This window comes from Thalassophryne amazonica, chromosome 7 (assembly GCF_902500255.1).
Source record: "Thalassophryne amazonica chromosome 7, fThaAma1.1, whole genome shotgun sequence".
Taxonomy (NCBI): domain Eukaryota; kingdom Metazoa; phylum Chordata; class Actinopteri; order Batrachoidiformes; family Batrachoididae; genus Thalassophryne; species Thalassophryne amazonica.
The window spans coordinates 37379028-37394108 of NC_047109.1; the positions used below are offsets into that span (position 1 = coordinate 37379028).

At 44.2% G+C, this 15081-nt stretch overlaps 1 protein-coding gene across 3 annotated transcripts in view; it reads right to left on the reverse strand.

Annotated features, from left to right (window-relative positions):
* The window catches only part of bcam (basal cell adhesion molecule (Lutheran blood group)), a 228580-nt gene extending 217384 nt beyond the window's left edge, over positions 1 to 11196 (reverse strand). For 2 of the 3 annotated variants that reach the window (XM_034174028.1, XM_034174027.1), the window contains exon 1: positions 11028 to 11195. In XM_034174028.1, the coding sequence (XP_034029919.1) occupies positions 11028 to 11091 (64 nt within the window). In that variant the 5' untranslated portion in view covers positions 11092 to 11195. Of the gene's footprint in view, positions 1 to 11027 lie in introns of all 3 variants that reach the window. The other variant, XM_034174026.1, reaches the window with a different exon arrangement.
* Between the last annotated feature and the right edge of the window lie 3885 nt (positions 11197 to 15081).

Below are 15081 nucleotides of genomic sequence, written 5' to 3' on the forward strand. Positions count from 1 at the left end.
CCACCACTGCACAATGCCACAGGTATGGCAAAACATCAATGTGCACATCTGGAAATTATGCAAGTATAGGCTTTCTGCTGTTAATATTTCAGCAAAGCACACACGCACACGTGCAGATAGGATTATATGAAGTTCTATGAACTTTTATCTCCTGGTAGCTAAACGTCTCTAGTTGTGGGCTAATACCATAATAATTACAAAGGACTGCAGGGGGTGTTCTTCTGATCTCATGCCGGCGGGAGGCAGACAAATTAAAAGTGAGGAAATGAGTGTAGGAGTTAAGGTGGCGAGAGACAAAGCAGGTGCCGCTGTGTTAGAGGTTAACACCTTCAGTCTGACTGATGGTTGTCACTACGATTCACTCCACCTGTTCCTCAACACTTTGGAGTATCTACAGTCGAGCTTGTTTCACTCAGTATCACAGAATAGTATTTCTTTCTTCTCATTCACCCTGCTTTGTGTGCATACTGGTTTCAGACCTGCAATGCGAAAATGCAAAACAATCTGCTGTTGCAGTTACTTTCAATGGTTTTTTAAACTTTTCTTTCCACAGCAAAAAACATACACATTAGGCAGACAGTCAGGTCCATAAGAAGCACAATCTTTGGAATTTTACATCATCAGAACACCACCACAATCAATTTGAAATGTGTCAAGTTGGCAGTTCTCAAAAATTGAGCGACCATGCTGGAGGGACACTAGTGAGGGAAGCCACCAAGACACTCAAGTTCTGTGGTTGTGGTTGGAGAACAGTGTTGCCACAGTTACTTTGAAAAAGTAATCCAATTACTGATTACTGATTACTCCTTGAAAAAGTAACTTAGTTACTTTACTGATACTCAATTGGAAAAGTAACTAAGTTAGATTACTAGTTACTTTTTTAGTTACTTTCCCCAGCTGCCGACAACAACCCTCTGCCACCTCAAAATGACAATGATACCTGTTTTGCCAAAACTCACTTTATAGTCACCCTTTCTTGACTTCAATGAAAATAAATATTTGTTTTATAAAAAGTAAAATAAAGACCTCTTTCTTGATCTCATATTTAACTGTTGACAGCACCGCAACAGTAAAACTTGCAGTTTCTAACTTACATTGTTTATAAATGTAACTATAAGATTCATTCTAACATTTAAATTATCTCTAAATATTTTACTTGTCGAAATTATTATTATTTTAAGTAGTATTAGTAGTTGTAGTAAAAAAACAGCTTCAAAACTGGACCTTTAATCTAGGGATGTTGTGGGGGGGGCACATCCCTGCCCCACGCCCCCATTCCATCTGGATTCGCCCCTGCTTTGGCGTTTGAGCACAAAGAATGGATAACATTTATTTATGCAGAAAACATGACCAGATTTATAGGTAAGAAAGTTTTATTGTGTTTTCACATCATGTGGTCCTCAGAAAGAGTTTAGGTGCATTTGAGTGGAAAATAGTGTTAGTTGTTGACACGTCGCAGAGGATCAGCTGTTTTTAGCAGCAGATACGGAGCGGCTCATCACAGAATTCTAAATAAAGGAGAAAAAAAGCACGAGTCGTAGCTGCTGCAAAAAAACGCGGATGAAAAGCTCACAGCTCACTTAAAGTGGGCACTTCAGTCGAACCCGACCTCCTGCCCACGGACCAAGTTTAATGCTGCTGTCGACCCACAATGCAAAAATAATAGTAACGCACAGTGACTTGGAGAAGTAACTTTAATCTGATTACTGATTTGGAAAGATTAACGCGTTAGATTACTCGTTACTAAAAAAAAGTGGTCAGATTAGAGTAACGCGTTACTAAGTAACGTGTTACCGGCATCACTGTTGGAGAAACTATGCAGAGTGCAACTTTAGACTGTTGCATCACCAGTTGTACAGCTTCACAATGAAGTGGTACAGAGGAGAATTTTCTTAAAAAGAACATGCAAAATGTCAGTTGCAGTTTACCAGAAGGCACATGGAAAACCCATTTTTCAATTTGTTCTGTTCTGCTGACTGAAAATCCTTCTCTACTGCACTACAACATGAAGCTGTGAATGGAGATGGACAAATGTTGCACCACTCCCAGTTTCTATACTCACAACCACAGAAGCCTATGAATCATTCACAGTTGTCTGGGTGTCTTGGTGGTTTCCTTCACTAGGATCCCTCTAGCATGGTCACTCAATTTTGTAGAACAGCTAACTTGACACAGACTTTTCACACAGTACCAAGCTGTTTGCATTTCTTAATAAATTATTTAGTCCAGGACACATTCAGTGACTTGGAAATGTTCATGTCACTATCCCCTGACTTGTCTCAAGACAACTGGCTGTAAAAGTGACAATTTAGTCCTCATATTTAGAATGAATTGCCCCATCCCAACTTTTTTGGAATGTGTTGCAGGCCTCAAATGCAGTAATGGATGTACAGTGCATCCTGAAAGTATTCACAACACTTCACTTTTTCCAGTATGATAGAGTGGCCAGACGGAAATCACTACTGATTAAAAGGCACATGGCAGCCCGCCTGGAGTTGCCAAAAGGCACCTGAAGGACTCTCAGACCATGAGAAACAAAATTCTCTGGTCTGGTGAGACAAAGATTGAGCTCTTTGGTGTGAATGCCAGGCATCATGTTTGGAGGAAACCAAGCATCATCCCTACAGTGAAGCACAGAGGTGGCAGCATCATGCTGTGGGGATGTTTTTCAGAGGCAGGAACTGTGAGACTAGTCCAGATTGAGGGAAAGATGAATGTAGAAATGTACAGAGACATCCTGGATAAAAACCTGCTCTTGACCTCAGACTGGGGCAACGGTTCATCTTTCAGCAGGACACTGACCCTCAGCACACAGCCAAGATATCAAAGGAGTGGCTTCAGGACAACACTGTGAATGTTCTTGAGTGACCCAGCCAGAGGCCAGATGGAGCTTCAGAGGTGCTGCAAAGAGGAATGGTCAAAACTGCCCAAAGACAGGTGCACCAAGCTTGTGGCATCATATTCAAGAAGAGTTGAGGCTGTAACTGCTGTCATAGGTACATCAACAAAGTACTGAGCAAAGGGTGTCAATACTTATGTACACGTGTTTTAGTTTAGTTTTTTTTTGTTTGTTTGTTTTTTCAATAAATTTTCAGAAATAAAAAAAAAAAAAATCATAAGGCTGTAACATAACAAAATGTGCAAAAAGCACTGTGAATACTTTCCGGATGCACTGTAGAGTAAATTAAATGAAGCTGACCACACAAAACATGAACTATCTTGGGTTCATACAGTCTGCATTGAGAAAAATTTGAACCAAACTTAAGGATCATTGAGGAGTTTTTTTAATTGTTGTTGATGTTTTTTGTATTTTCCATATCAGCCCAACTGTTTCTAATTTGGGGTTGTAAATACATGTCAATGGACTCCAGTATGATCCATATTAGGATGGATGGATGGATGGATGGATGGATGGATGGATGGATGGATGGATGGATGGATGGATGGATGGATGGATGGATGGATGGATGGATGGATGGATGGATGGATGGATGGATGGATGGATGGATGGATGGATGGATGGATGGATGGATGGATGGATATTTTCCCAGCAATAACTTCTCCACTATGGCACATTGACTTTTCAACGGTGCAACCTTCAATTCATCCCAGTGCCTGATGCACGAAATCACTTAGTACTCTCTGAAATTTCCAGGCCCAGTGGCCTATGCTTTAGCTCAGTGACATAGCAGGAAAACTGATTTTTGTTTTCCTCCCTTCCTTCATTTTGATTAGCAGCCTCAGAATTACAGACCCATAAAACCCTTTAAACCCCAATTCCAATCTCAGAACATTTTCTCTGTAAATGTCTGTGTGGTAACCGAAAAGGCAATTCCACCTCAGAAGCATGGAACAACAGCCTAACTCTGTGGTTAAAGTGGTACAATTCCTAACACATGCCTGCTGTGCACCTCAGGCTGCACCAAGGGGTGCCCTGTGTTCCCCCACATCCAACAGCCTGTGCAACAGGCTCAGAAATACAGGCATTCAAACCTACAGTAAAGAGATATGATAATCACCCACACATAGCTGTCAGTTGTGTGTCCTCTGGATCTATTTAGCGCACTGTGGCACAGTTAGAAGTCAGATCTGTGGGATCAGTAATTACGGGCATGTGGTTCTATGTGGCAAAATCCCAGAATCCCACAGAGAGTTGCTATTAAAGAAAGCAGTGTGACAGAAATAAGAAAGTCCAAACACTAATGGATATTACTTTTTTAACTCAGTGTTTGTCCAATCTCAAGATATCTTGAGAAGCAGTGTCATCAGTTCGAAAATTCTGAAAACATGATGTACAAGGAGTACTGTCAGTACTGACGACATGATTCGTCCATAACTGCCATTACATACCAAGGACAGAAAACAAGTAACCACAGCTCCACTCTGACACGTTAACAAGAAAAGAGAAAAGATGGGCTACATTTTTCCACATTTTTCAGATTCTGATAAGATTTGTTTTTGAACTTGTTAAACCTTATGTGCCTTCTTGTGCCTTGCGATCACAGGATGCAAGCTTGCTCTGTGTTCCCAGGGTGAAGAAGTCAACACAACTGATGTAACAATTTGCACAGATTTTTTAAAAGTTATTAAAAACTTAACTAAAGTTACTTCCTAAATGTTTAAAATCTGCAGTGATTAAACCATTACTTAAGAAAACTAATCTTGACCCTAGTGTATTGAAAAACTATCGGCCAAAATCAAATCTATCATTTTGCTCTAAAATTCTGGAAAAAGTGGTGTCACGGCAGCTCGTGGACTATCTTACTGAGAATAATCTCTTTGAGCCACTGCGGTCTGCTTTTTAGAAAATATCATTCCACAGAGACGGCTCTCACTAAAGTGGTGAATGATCTTCTGCTTATAATGGATTCAGATACCACTACGGTTCTGTTGCTGTTAGATCTCAGTGCTGTATTTGATACAGTGGATCATCATATTCTACTTGATAGGCTGGAAAATCATTTTGGGATTACATTCACATGTTTACTTCAAAGTTCTTGTTTGACACGGTGGCAACACTTTTACATGGACAACCACCTATAGTTCGCTCTCCTTTTACAGCACAAGATTTCCTGGATTACTTTGGGAAGAAAATAGAAGACATTTATTTGATCCTATACCAACAAAACTGTTTAAGGACCTGTGGCCCACTCTTGGGCCAACTATGCTGGAAATTATTAATCTTTCTTTAACTTCTGGATCTGTTCCTAAATTTTTCAAATCTGCAATGATTAAACCATTACTTAAGAAAACCAGTCTTGACCCTAATGTATTTACAAACTATCGGCCGATATCAAATCTATCATTTTGCTCTAAAATTCTGGAAAAAGTGGTGTCACGGCAGCTCGTAGACTATCTTACTGAGAATAATCTCTTTTAGCCACTGCAGTCTGCTTTTAGAAAATATCATTCCACAGAGACGGCTCTCACTAAAGTGGTGAATGATCTTCTGCTCACATGGATTCAGACACCACTACGGTTCTGTTGCTGTTAGATCTCAGTGCTGCATTTGATACAGTGGATCAACATATTCTACTTGATAGGTTGGAAAATCATTTTGGGATTACTGGGAGTGCCCTTGTATGGCTGACGTCATACTTGACCAGTCGTTCTCACTGTGTTTTGTACAGTAACACTACCTCTATCCTTAGTGACATGAAATTTGGGGTTCTACAGGGGTCTGTCTTAGGCCCCCTGCTTTTCTTCCTTTATATAGCACCCCTTGGGCACATATTGCGGCGTTTTGGGATTACCTTTCACTGCTATGCAGATGATACTCAGTTATATATGCCAATAACTGCTGGTAATCTCATTCACATAAAATCCTTAGAAGATTGCCTTGCAGCAGTGAGAAGTTGGATGTCTAGAAACTTCCTACTTTTAAACTCTGATAAGACTGAAATGATGGTTCTTGGTCCAGTGAGACATCGGCATCAATTTGACCAGTTAACGCTCAGCCTCGGCTCGTTTGTCATACATCACACTGACAAAGTGAGGAACCTTGGGGTAATTTTTGATCCTTCGTTGTCCTTTGGCCTCCACATTAGAAATATTACTAGGACTGCTTTCTTCCACCTGCGAAATATAGCGAAGATTCATCCCATCCTGTCTATGGCTGATGCTGAGACCCTGATCCATGCATTTATCTCTTCTAGATTGGACTACTGCAATGTTCTATTTTCTGGTTTACCCCAGTCGAGCATTAGGGCTCTCCAATTGGTTCAAAATGCTGCAGCCAGACTTCTGACATGAAGCAGAAAGTTTGACCACATTACACCCATTATGTCATCCCTTCACTGGCTTCCTGTCCCAGTGAGATCAGATTTTAAAGTTCTGCTACTAGTCTATAAAACTGTTCACAGACTGGCACCTCCCTACCTAGCTGACCTAATTAAAACTTACGTACCAGCCTGGGCTTTACGTTCTCAGGGTGCAGGACAGGGTGAATAAGAAGTCTGCAGGTTATAGAGCTTTCTCTTATCGTGCCCCTGTTCTGTGGAATGATCTCCCTGCATTAATTAAACAGTCAGATTCTGTGGAGACTTTCAAGTCCAGACTTAAGACGCACTTATTTTCCCTTTCATATGACTAACATACTGGTATAGTTTTGTTTTACACTTTTTACTATTTTAATTCATTTTATTAGGAAAAGGAGCATGCCTAAATTCTGGGTCTTTTAGTGAAGTTTAGGACTAGTGGCCGTCGATCACCTTAGTATTTCTTTTGTTTTTCTTGTTGCTTACTGCTGACAAATTCTTGTCTTTCTGATGCCTGATTCTGTTTTCTCTCTGTTTAAGGTGCAGCTCCATCCAGAGATGGGAGTTGTATTTGTGCTGGCGACCCTCCTGTCCTGTGCACCAACAGCATTTCCTGTATATTTGTTTTGTGAATTGTTCTGTAATTTATCTGTAGCATGGCCCAAGCAGAGGGTCACCCCTTTGAGTCTGGTCTGCTTGAGGTTTCTTCCTCAGAGGGAGTTTTTCCTTACCACTGTTACTCTGGGGTTGGTAAGGTTAGACCTTACTTGTGTGAAGCACCTTGAGGCAACTCTGTTGTGATTTGGCGCTATATAAATTTAATTAAATTGAACTTGAAATATTTCAACTTAGCTAGAGAAGTCTTGTGGCATTAATTCAGTTGAAAGTTATAAAATAACTAAGTTGAAATAACTTTTTAAAAAACCTATGCAAATTGTTACATCAATTTTTTGTCATTGAGACAGCAGTTCCTTTTTTAGAGTCAACAGGTTTTAGAACCTCAAGGAATAGTTTGCTCCATGTGTCATGCTTAGTTATCATGTTATGGGGTAACATATGTAACATGATAGAATCCAATGAATGTCATCATTGTTTGACCTTTACATTGGGGATCAAACATTCAACACAGACAAAATTAATCAATTTATTAATCCTATTAGTTCAACTAATAATTTGCATCACTTTTTACCAAAATTGGAGCAACTTTAACTTTTGATCCCTGTACAAACTGAAATTGACCTTTGTCACCATTCGTGCTGTTTTTATCCCATAACTCCAGAACATTCAGTCACAGATGTTGCAAACTGTACCTTTTTGGAATCTTTATGTTCAGATAAATAAGGTGGTATATTTTTCAACATGATTGGAGCATTTTTAAATTTTGACCCCTTTGTAATTCTTCAACTGACCCCTACCTGAGCGCCTATTGAAAACTGAAGTGGCCAGTTTGTTTTAATCAAAACAGTAATGTCTAAGGAGTATTTGTGACTAATTTGGTGGTTGCATCATTATTTGTAGGATTGCTTCAATAATCTGCTGCACTACTTCCTCAACCTGCAGCAGTGTTCAAAATAAGGTGAGACCCCGTTTCGTTTGTTTGTTTTTTAAGCAGTACAGACAAATGTGGCCATCAATTACACAGCACTTATTCTTGGGCACCTGTTAACTAGCTCCATGACAACCAATACTACCAACTACGGCTGTGTCTGACAGCACTGGAAAAAAAGAAAAGATCATGAACTGAAGTGGTGCACGTGGAGAAGTGAAACAGATGAGGAAGAAATGCTACCAAACCAATCGAAATCAGGGGTCAAATCAAAACCAGAAACTCTTATATGGTGGGAAAAAAAATCAATACGTTTTTGCATGAGAAAGGTGTGGAAATTAAGCTACAATGCGTACAGAAACCAGAATTCAAAAAGAGAGAGAGAGAGAGAGAGAGAGAGAGAGCAATGAGTGCAGTTATTTAGCCTGCCCACCTGTCTGTTGTTAACCACTGGCAAGCAATTAAAAAAAAACTTTTTTGCAAAATTCTCAAAAAGGATTTCCATATTTTAGTGTTAGAGCCCAAAATGCATAATTTTAGATTGCAATAACAATGTTATACACGCCTCACACCCTATGACTGCTGGAATAGGCTCAAATCCCTGTCAGCCTTGACTGGAGTGACCACGTACAGAAAATGAACCAATGAGGAGGTCCCCATAACTATTTTCTAAAACATAAAACTGAAAATGGTGACACTAACACAAAAATGAATAACTTTAAAACACCAACTGCTATCATATTGTAACTCTCTAAATTCAAAGGGCATATGATGAGGATAAACTGATTAGATGTTGGTTTGCTTTGATGTGCCAGATCAATCAAAAAAAAGCAACACCGAACAAACTGGAACACTGGACAAACTGCTGGACATTATGGACGACACCAGTCACCCTCTGCACACCGTCATCAGCAACCAGAGGAGCATCTTCAGCCACAGGCTGCTCCTTCTCAAGTGCAGGACCAACAGACTGAAAAACTCCTTTGTCCCTCAGGCCATCAGACTGTACAACTCCTTACTCAGGGGGAGGAGGAGTAACAGGAAGACAGAGGACGGGAAGGAGAGGAACAGAAGTAGCCAGTAAACCAGTATTGATCAGTATGTATGGTATTTATATTTGTGTATTTATATTTGCAAACTGTTTTTAATTTTCACTTTTGATACTCTGTGTGCTTCTTACCCTGTGTGCTACTGTACAATGCTGCTAGAACCTTAAATTCCCTGAGGGAGTCTTCCCAAGGGATCAATAAGGTTCTATATAATCTAATCCATTTTTTGTGACATACCATAGATCAGAATGCCATCTGTTGAACACTGCCACCTACTGGGCATGTTTTGTCATGTTGCATGGAATTATCAGCTTAGTCATGATGAAATTAGGAGTTAGTGGTGTTTGGTCCCCCCCAATAAAAAGCCTGGGTCTAGTCAAGTTCTGTAAAGTACATATGAAAATGCTTCACATATAGTCTCACTTGTCTGTGTCAATCAAACTTGTGATTAAAGTTTTGGGTGAGCCCCAGAAGTGGGCCCCGACATTCTGGAGTTTGGGAATGGCTTGTGTGGACTTTACCCACCCAATGAGCAGTCAAGACAGCAATGACGGAATGAAAAAAAAACAAAAAAAACTTCCCTCAGTTTTCTTTTACCAAAAGAAAGTGTTTTCCATGTTTCATTTTCAGTTTTCTGGTTTAGAAAATAACAAATGATATCTTCTATATTTTGAACTCAAACATTAAAATAACTGGTGGTCTTCAAATTGACATAGTCACAAAGTAGCCAAAGACTGCTTGCTGTACTGTAATTTTATGAATGACACTGAAATACAATATACACCACAGCTGCAGCAACTCTGAGAATTCACTCCATCAAAAGTGCACCAAAGCCACACCCACATTTCAAATTATCAGGGATAGAGAGAATCTTACAACTGTCAAGATGAACTCATGCACTCTTAGGCATAAAACGTTGAATTTAATTGATAAAGTTAAGGTAACTTTTCCACATAACATTGTCATTTAAGTGCAAAACAATATTGTAGTTGGAATTAATTAAATCAAATGAAACATTATTACTTAAATCCCAAGATTGTTTTGCACTTAACTGACAAAGTTATGTGGAAAAAGTTACCTTAACTTTATCAATTAAATTCAACATTTTATTTCTTAGAGTGTGCCATGAAAATTTCACATTTTCCTACATATTAACATGGGGCTGGAAATTTGACCTTAACTTCTGGTCTTGACTGCTGATGGATCCTAACCAAAACCCAAACACTTCTTCCCATCCATTGGCCCAAGGTACCTGTCAGGTTTGATCAAAATCAGAATAGGCATTCTGAGGATATTTTACCAACACTCATACAAACATCAAGAGGATCTCGGACAACATCTCGGACAGGTAGATCTTATGATGATTAAATAAAATTATTATTTGATCAGCAGCACAAACTGCTTTTTTTTAGCATTGTGCCTGTAAATTTTCCTAAATTGCACTTTTTTCCTTCCCCTGACAGAAGGGTGACTGTTAAGATTTATAAACACCCCACCCACCCACCCACCCCACCAGGGGGGCTGGAGCTGCCACTGTTTTAAAAGAAAAGAACAATAGAAAAGAACAATAGGGTCAATAATAAATGAAACTTTTTTGGTTGCTAATAAATCAATCATATCCAGTAAGTTCAAGCCAAAGTATAACAAGTTTATATGAGGCAGCACCCAGAGGTGCTGAGGGCGGGGCGCAGCGCCAAAAAAGATCAGACATCAAAAGCGCAGCTTCACAGCGCCAAAAACTAACAGACTCCAATTTAAACATACAAGTACTTCTCAAGGAAGCCAACGCCTTTGTTTGTTTGTTTTGCTTTATTTGTACATAGTGGCTGAACACAGCGCAGTACTGCGCGCACACAAGTGCACAGTCGGGAAATCCCGCACATCCACAAAAAAACAAAAAAAACATCTAACCTTTAGAAAACAACTCACTGTTTTTTTTTTTTGTTTGTTTGTTTTTTAATGCAGACGTTTCGGTTGGTTTTGGCGCAGTCGGACGGTAACAGGTTGTCCAAACTGCGCTAACAGATGGGCGGAGCTTCAACACAACCAAAAATTTATTAACAACAACAAAAGCTTTCGTGGACCAGTTCACAAGCCTGAAGCCACGAAACCCCCGTACACAACTTCTGTGCACCAGTTTGAAAAAGAAAAAAAAACAAAAAACAGTCTTATTACCTTGTAACGCGCACAGCAGCAAGGTGCACAGGAGCGACGTGGGTCCAAACGTCATCCCGTCCATGGCTGCTTTAGGAACTTTTGTTGAAGGACAGTGTCGCTGTGTGTCTGAGCCGCTGCAGAGTAGAAATGTGCCGCTGCTAGAGTCTTCTTTCTTCTTTCAGCGCTCCTCAGCTTTGTGGGTCTCTCTCTCTCTCTCTCTCTCTCTCTCTCTCTCTCTCTCCTCTCTCTCTCTCTCTCTCTCTCTCTATCTATCTATATCTCTCTCTCTATCTCTCTCTGCTGCTGACAGTCTTCTCGGTTGAGGTGACCCCCCCCCTCCTCCAAACAGCGCCCCTCCTGTCTGAGACCTCACATACAGCCCAAAGACCTGCTGGATGAATCAGATCACTCTATGGAGAAGTGCTGGAGATCTTTAAACCCACTGACAGGAAGTCACATCAGTTCCGTGAGGCCCTCGATTCTCGTGATGAGACTCTATAACTACCCTGGGACGGGACAACGCCAGTCCAATGCAAGCTTACTTCCCCAGCGACTTACTGTTGGGTGGACTGATGGACTGAGACAATCAGATGACATGTTTTGTTCAAGGACATAGCTAACACAACCAGGAATCGAACCCTAGTCTTCATATTGGCATCCAGCCAACACCCACAGCTTACATGTTTGAGACTGATTCATACAAATTGTTGGGAAGGTGTCGTAGCACGGACCCACAACAGGGGGCGTAAATGAACGGACAATGAGTAAGCCAAAAGGTAACAATTTAATGTTGTGACAACACACAACTAAACACACAACATTTGTAAAGTCAATGAACACCAGGTGACATGTGGGCAGGCTGGAAGATAGAAGACCCCCGACGAGAGAGAAGCCGCGTCCCACACGGCTTCCACCACCAACGGTCTGAAGAACACCGGAGCCGCCAAGTCCCGTATCCCCAGGTGGCCTCTGTCTTCGGCTGTCGACCCTGGTACTGCTGGCAGAAAGCAGAGACAAGATGAATGAGTGTAAGTCCGCACACTCAGTGGTCCACGATCTGTACACAGTTAGGAGGGAGAACCTCCACCTCCAAATCACACACTTGTGCAGCTCCTGATTAACCACTTATCTGTTTGGAGTGTGAGGCGCAGTCGTCGCAGTCACACCAAATGCCAAAATCCCAGATAAGGGAACAACCACAGGACAACGGCTGCAAATGAGATTAGATTGTTACACAACGTGTCAGTCAGCAGAGAAATTACCTCTTGGTAGTCGATTTCTCGGCGGGGAGGTGGAGTTACAGTCCGGCTTATGTAGTGGTGTAGATGAGTGACAGCTGGTGCGATGAGTGACAGCTGTCACTTCTTCTGGGTCTGGCGCCCTCTCGTGCTTGGAGCCCGCACTCCAAGCAGGGCGCCCTCTGGTGGTGGTGGGCCAGCAGTACCTCCTCTTCAGCGGCCCACATAACAGGACCCCCCCCCTCAACGGGCGCCTCCGGGTGTCTTGCGTAGAACTCGGCCAGGAGGGCCGGCTCCAGGATGAAGCTCCTCTTCACCCAGGAGCGTTCTTCAGGTCCATACCCCTCCCAGTCCACCAGGTATTGGAACCCCCGGCCCTTACGACGGACATCCAGGAGCCTGCGGACCGTCCAAGCAGGCTCCCCGTCGACGAGCCGGGCAGGAGGCGGCATAGGTCCAGGTGCACAGAGGGGCGAGGTGCGGTATGGCTTGATGCGGGACACGTGGAATACAGGGTGGATCCGCAGTGAAGCCGGGAGTCGGAGCTTCACTGCGGCCGGGTTGATGATCTTGAGGATTTGAAATGGTCCAATGTATCTGTCCTTTAACTTAGGGGAGTCCACACAGAGGGGGATGTCCTTTGTTGAAAGCCACACCTCCTGCCCGGGCCGGTATGTGGGGGCCGGGGAACGTTGGCGGTCCGCATGGGTCTTAGCCCTCGTCCGGGCCTTCAATAGGGCAGAGCGGGCGGTCCGCCACACCCGGCGGCACCTCCTGAGGTGGGCCTGGACCGAGGGCACACCGACCTCTCCCTCCACCAGCGGGAACAATGGGGGCTGGTACCCCAAACATGCCTCAAAAGGGGAGAGGCCGGTAGCAGACGAAACTTGGCTGTTGTGGGCATACTCGATCCAGGCCAGATGGTGACTCCAGGCCGCCCGCTCTGCCTGGCCGTTGGTCTGGGGGTGGTACCCGGACGAGAGACTCACGGTGGCCCCCAGCTCCTTGCAGAGAATCACGGTGTTGCCCTGGGATGGTGGGAGGCCCGTGATGAAATCCAGGCCGATGTGAGACCAGGGGCGATGAGGCACTGGCAGGGGTTGGAGGAGGCCCGTCGTCCTCCGATGGTCTGCCTTGCCCCTGGCGCAGATGGTACAGGCCTGGACGTAGTCCCGGACGTCGGTTTCCAGGGACGCCCATCAGAAGCGCTGCTGGACTTCTGCCACGGTCCTACGCACTCCGGGATGACAGGACAGCTTGGACCCGTAACAGAAGTCCAATACGGCAGCTCTAGCCTCTGGTGGGACGTACAGTCTGTTCTTGGGGCCAGTCCCCGGGTCCGGGCTCCTTGTCAGGGCCTCCCGGACGGTCTTCTCCACGTCCCAGGTGAGGGTGGCCACGACAGTGGACTCGGGGATGATGGTCTCGGTGGGGTTCGACAGCCCCGCTTTGGCTTCTTCTTCGTGCACCCGGGACAATGCATCTGATTTTTGGTTCTTGGTCCCGGGGCGATACGTGATCTGGAAGTCAAAGCGCCCGAAGAACAGAGACCAGCGGGCTTGCCTGGGGTTCAGGCCGCGTGGCGGTCCGGATGTACTCCAGGTTCCGATGGTCCGTGAAAACCGTGAAGGGCAACGATGCCCCCTCCAGCAGGTGTCTCCACTCTTCAAGAGCCTCCTTCACCGCAAGAAGTTCCCGATTGCCGACGTCATAGTTCCGTTCAGCTGGGGTCAACCTGCGGGAATAAAAGGCACAAGGATGGAGAACTTTATCAGCCTCCACGCTCTGGGACAGCACGGCTCCTATCCCTGAGTCAGAGGCGTCCACTTCTACTATGTACTGGCGATCAGGATCAGGCTGCACCAGAACTGGTGCAGTCGAGAACCGGCATTTCAACTCCTGGAACGCGGCTTCGCACCGATCCGACCAGGCGAAGGGGACCTTGGTGGAGGTCAGGGCAGTCAGGGGGCTAACTACCTGACTGTAACCTTTAATGAACCTCCTGTAAAAATTTGCAAAGCCGAGGAACTGCTGTAGTTTCCTGCGGCTTGTTGGTTGGGGCCACTCTCTCAGCGCCGCAACCTTAGCCGGATCAGGGGCGACGGAGTTGGAGGAGATGATGAACCCCAGGAAGGACAAAGAAGTGCGGTGGAACTCACACTTCTCGCCCTTCACAAACAGCCGGTTCTCCAACAACCGCTGTAGGACCTGACGTACATGCTGGACATGGGTCTCAGGGTCCGGGGAAAAGATGAGTATATCGTCCAGATATACGAAGACGAACTGATGCAGGAAGTCCCGCAAGACGTCATTTACCAAAGCTTGGAACGTCGCGGGGGCGTTAGTGAGACCGAACGGCATGACCAGGTACTCAAAATGACCTAACGGGGTGTTGAATGCCGTCTTCCATTCGTCTCCCTTCCGGATCCGAACCAGGTGGTACGCGTTTCTAAGATCCAATTTCGTAAAGATTTGGGCTCCATGCAGGGGCGTGAACACTGAATCCAACAGAGGTAACGGGTATCGGTTGCGAACCGTGATCTCATTCAGCCCTCTGTAATCAATGCATGGACGAAGTCCGCCGTCTTTTTTACCCACAAAAAAGAAACCAGCACCCATCGGGGAGGTGGAGTTCCGGATCAGCCCGGCAGCTAAGGAGTCCCGGATGTAGGTCTCCATTGATTCGCGTTCCGGACGTGAGAGGTTGTACAACCTACTGGACGGGTACTCAGCGCCCGGGACCAAATCGATGGCGCAATCATACGGTCGGTGCGGAGGAAGAGTGAGTGCCAGATCTTTGCTGAAAACGTCAGCAAGATCATGGTACTCCTTTG